Source organism: Nannospalax galili, unplaced genomic scaffold, assembly GCF_000622305.1.
Source record: "Nannospalax galili isolate Female #2095 unplaced genomic scaffold, S.galili_v1.0 scaffold668, whole genome shotgun sequence".
Lineage (NCBI taxonomy): Eukaryota > Metazoa > Chordata > Mammalia > Rodentia > Spalacidae > Nannospalax > Nannospalax galili.
Genome location: NW_008358090.1, coordinates 1,039,952 through 1,044,984, shown reverse-complemented (window position 1 = coordinate 1,044,984; position 5,033 = coordinate 1,039,952). Strand labels below are relative to the sequence as shown.

At 44.9% G+C, this 5,033-nt stretch overlaps 1 protein-coding gene across 4 annotated transcripts in view; it reads left to right on the top strand.

Annotated features, from left to right (window-relative positions):
• The window catches only part of Unkl (unk like zinc finger), a 49,552-nt gene that overhangs the window by 5,767 nt on the left and 38,752 nt on the right, over positions 1 to 5,033 (top strand). For all 4 annotated transcript variants that reach the window (XM_017795121.2, XM_008856166.2, XM_008856168.2 and 1 more), the window contains exons 3-4: positions 2,705 to 2,881; positions 3,676 to 3,809. In XM_017795121.2, coding sequence (XP_017650610.1) covers positions 2,705 to 2,881; positions 3,676 to 3,809 — 311 coding nt within the window. The remainder of the gene's footprint in view (positions 1 to 2,704; positions 2,882 to 3,675; positions 3,810 to 5,033) is intronic.

Here is a 5,033-nt window from a genome sequence, read left to right as displayed (position 1 = left end):
GCTGTCCTGGAACTCACTATGTAGACCAGGCTGGCCTTGAACTCACAAAGGATTAAAGGTGTGAACCACCATGTCCGGCTAATTTTTAAAAATATTTTATTATTTTTATGTGTATGAGTGTATTGTCTGCCTGTAGGTGAGTGCACCCGTGTTGTGCAATGCCCGTGAGGACAGAAGAGGCCATCGGATCCCCTGGAACTGGAGTTACAGACAGTTGTTAGCTCCATGTGGGTGCTGGGATTCGAACCCGGGTCTTCTGCAAGAACAACCAGTGTTCTTACCCCCTGAGCCATCTCTCCAGCCAGATATTTATTAATTTTTAAAAATTACTATTATTATTATTATTTTTTTGGTTTTTTTGAGACAGGGTCTCCCTGTAGCCCCAGCAGTCCTGGAACTCACTATGTGGACCAGGCTGGCCTTGAACTCACAGAAATTCGCCTGCCTCTGCCTCCCGAGTGCTGGGACAACAGGCGTGTGCCACCATGCCTGGCTCTTTTTCTCTTTTTGAGGCAGGGTCTCCCCGTATCCCCAGCTGGCCTGGAACTCACTATGTTGACTGGGCTGGCCTTGAAGTCAGAGAGATCCTCCTGCCTCTGTCTCCTAAGTGCTGGGATTAAAGATGTGCACCACCATGCCTAGGTAGAAAATATATATATATTTTTTTAAAAAGAATTGTATTAGCAGAGACCAGCCTAGTCTACATAGTGAGTTTCAGGCCAGCCAGGGCTACTTAGTGTGACCTGTCTCAAAAATTTTTTATTTAGGGCCAAGGAGATAGCTCAACAGGTAAAGAAAGGCATCTGCCACCAAACCTGACAAGCTGACCACCTGAATTCCCCTAGGACCTACATAATGAAGGGAGAGAACTGACCCTGCAAGTTGTCTTCCTACACACACACACACACACACACACACACACACACACAAATTGTATTTATTAAAAATAACTTGGGCTGGAGAGATGGCTCAGAGGTTAAGAACACTGACTGGTCTTGCAGAGGACCTGGGTTCAATTCCTAGTATGTAAATGGCAACAAACAGCTGTCTATAACTCCAGTTCTAGGGGATCCAGTGTCCTCTTCTGACCTCCACAAGCACTGCGTGACATGGGTGCACTTACCTACATGCAGGCAATACACTCATAGGAATAAAATAAAAATAATAATAAAGAAAAAGAAAAACAATGTTTTATTAAAAAAAAAAATCATTCGAAGAGGCTAGAGAGATGGCTCTTTAGCAGTTAAGAGCATTTGCTGCTCTTGCAGAGAATCAGGGTTCAGTTCCCAGCACCCACATGGTGGCTTGTAAAGGTCTATGACTCCAGTTCCAGGGGATCTGGTGCCCTTTTCTGAACTCCTTGGGCACCACGCACACATGTTGTCTACGTACGTACATGTAGGCCAATGCTCATACACATAAAATGAAAATAAATGAATCTTTAAAAATAATTAGGCAGGGGCTGGAGAGATGGCTTAGAGGTTAAGAACACTGGTTTTTCTTGCAGAAGACCGAGGTTCAAATCCCAGCACCCACATGGCAACTAACTGTCCGTAGTAACTCCAGTTCCAGGGGATCCGACAGCCTCTTTGTCTTCCTTGGATATTGCATGACATGGGTGCACTTACCTACGTGTAGGCAATACACGCATACACATAAAATAAAAATAAAAAAAATTAAAAATAATAATTAGGCAAATGCCAGGCATAGGGACATATACATCTGTAATTTTGACACTTGGGAAGTAGAAATAGGAGAATCTAGAGTTCAAGGCTAGCATGGGATACTTAGCAAGTTTGAGGCCAGCCTGAGATACATAAGACTGTCTCAAAAAAACCAAACTAGCAAGGCATAGTGGTGCATGCTTTTAATCCCAGCACTTGCAAGGCAGAGGCAGGAGGATCTCTGTGAGTTCAAGGCCAGGCTGGTCTACATAGTGAGTTCCAGACCAGCTGGGGCTGCAGGGAGACCCTGTTTCAAAAAGACCAAAAAACAAACAAACAGATTTAAAAAAAGAAAAAAAAAAAAAAAAAAGCCCCAAACTAGGCAGGAGTCTGATTTCATGAGTTTTTTTTTTTTTTTTACTATTTTTATTTTATGTATATGTGTGTATTGCCTGCATGTAGGTAAGTGCACTCATGTCATGCAGTGCCAGAGGAGGTCAGAAGAGGCTGTTAGATCCCCTGGGACTGGAGTTATAGACAGTTGTTAGCTGCCATATGGGTGCTGGGATTTGAACTTGGATCTTCTGCAAGAACCAACCAGTGTTCTTAACCACTGAGCCATCTCTCCAGCCCCATGATTTCATGAGTTTTTGTATAACAATGATAATAAGGGTAATTGTGTAGTGTTAAAGTATGGAAAGGTTGTCTACCCCAAAGTGTGCTACTTTGGTGTGCAAATTATTTTGAGATGAAGGCAGACCAAAAATAAAAAAGCCATGGAGGATGATTTTCATGGAAATCGGTGATTTTTTCTTTCTTTTTTTTTTTTGCTATGTATATTGGATTTGGTCTGAGTGCTTTGTGTTGGGTTGTAGGGCCAAGTTGCTCATTCAGATATGTCATCCTTCTGGTCAGACCTTGATACGCAGCAGAAATGTAAAAGCTACTTTTTCAGGTGCTAATTGGAGGAGGGTGGAGCTCAGTGTAAGCTCCAAGTCCACAAGAACTAGTTAGAGTATATTCACCCCTCTGCTTTCCAGATGCCCCTACCTGCATCGAACAACTGGGGACACAGAGCGCAAGTACCACCTGCGCTACTACAAGACAGGCACATGTATCCATGAGACAGATGCACGGGGCCACTGCGTGAAAAATGGGCTACACTGTGCCTTTGCGCATGGCCCCCTGGACCTGCGGCCACCTGTGTGTGACATCAGGTGAGTGAGGTGCCTACTGGGGACCAGTCTACCTCTTTGCTGCTTCTGGCATTGCTGTTTCAAAACATCTCTTTTTGAGCCCCAGTTTTATTTTTTGGTTTTGGAGGTAAGGTCTCCTATGTATTCTATGCTGGCCTCAAACTCTCCATCCTCTTGTTACTGCCTCCTGAGTGCTGGGATTGCAGGTGTTTACCACCACATCCAATTTATGTGGTGCAGTGGATCAAACCCAGGGTTTTGGGTATGTTATGCAAGCACTCCACCAACTGAGCTCTATCCCTAGCTTCCCCTCATCTGTTCTGAGTCTTTCCCTCTTTATGTACTGTGAGCCACTCAGGAGGACAGAGGTGTGATGCTCCTGTCTAGACAAATGGTCATGAAGTATGTCCAGCTGCTGTAGAAAGCAGATCCTTCCTGAATAGAGTATGATGACTCATGCCTGTAATATCCCTTGGGAGATTGAAGCAGGCAGATTGCCATGAATGCAAGGCCAGTCTGGGATGCATAGTGACATGCTAAGTACCAGACTAGTCTGTGCTTACAGCAGAGTGAGACCCTGTATCAAAAAAGCAGACCTGTTCTAACCAAACCAGCCCTGAAGTTGCAATTTGATATAGAAATGTTGTTCCAAGACTGCTGCTGTGCCTGATACCACTGAAACCTGGCCCTAAACCTCCAGGCTGCATTCATGAAGTGAGGAACCAAGTGACTCTGGAGCCATAGATTCTGCTGGCTTCCTCTCACCTTCAAGGCTGGGGTCTTCAGGACTGTTAATGATGTGCTGTTGGTTGTAGGGAGCTGCAGGCTCAGGAAGCCTTGCAGAATGGCCAACTTGGCAGTGGGGACGGCATTCCTGATCTGCAGCCTGGGGTCTTGGCCAGCCAGGCCATGATCGAGAAGATCCTGGGTGAGGACCCTCGGTGGCAAGGTAAGCCCAGGGCTACTGAGAGACCCAGTGGGGAGAGCTGTGACCATTCACTTGGTGCCTGCTCAGTTCATTTGTTCCTTTTTTTTTTTTAAAAATATTTTATGCATTATTTTTATTTTATGTGTATGAGTGTATTGCCTGCCTGTATGTGAGTTCACCCATGTTGTGCAATGCCATGGAGGTCAGAAGAGGGCTTCAAATTCCTCTGGAACTGCAGTTAAAGGACGGTTCATAGCCACCATGTGGGTATTGGGAACTGAACCCAAGTCCTCTGCAAGAGCAGTCAGTGCTCTTAACTGCTGAACCATCTCTCCAGCCCTGTTCTTCTTTTTTTAATTGAATTTTTGCAAATTTCATACAATATATTTTGATTGAATTTTGATCCCCTCCCCCATCTGAATCCCCCCATCATCCCCCCCAATTTCATGTTCTCTTGTTATATATATAAAGAGAGGCCTATGGAGTCCAACTTGTGTCCTCAAATGCCCTTTGATGTTCATTTGGTCTTAATGTGATCTTTAGTGGGATCAGTCCAGTACTAACCTTCAGCCACTTAGGAAGCAGGTGACCAAGTAGGTTTTGAACCCAGCTATCTGACTTCAGACTACACTGGTCTGTCATACCAACTGGCATCTTTGTGGGTGGTGTTGGTTGGCTGGGCGGGGGTATGTGTATTGTTCAGTCCCCACAGTGACTCCCAGTCAGCCTGTTCTAGCACAATGCTGGCTGGTATCAGTAGCTACCAGCCTTATTAATGTTGGTTCTACTTCGACTCAACTTGGGCCTTTCCGTGTATGGAGTTCAGATCAGATGTTTTGTCTGTTCTTGGATTTGACTCTTGTTGCTGTGGCACCCATGTTGTTGGCAGGTTCCATGCATGGATAGTTGGAAACAGCAGAAGAGTCTTGTTTTGTGGTAAAATACACATAAAATTTATCATTTTTAGGATCTGGCGAGATGACTCAGTGAGTAAAGTGCTTGTTGCACAAGCATGAAGACCTGAGTTCAGATCTCCATCACACGTGTGAAAAGTCAGGCATGGCAGTGCAAGCCTGTATCCCAGTGTTAGGGAGATAAGAGAGAGGACGATCCTAGAGGCTTGATAGCCAGCCGCCTAACCAATTGATAAGCTCCAAGTCCTAAGAGACCCTGTCAGAAAATAGAGTGAGATTGATAGAAGACACTTGATGTCAACTCTAGTCCCCATATGTGCACACAAGAAAG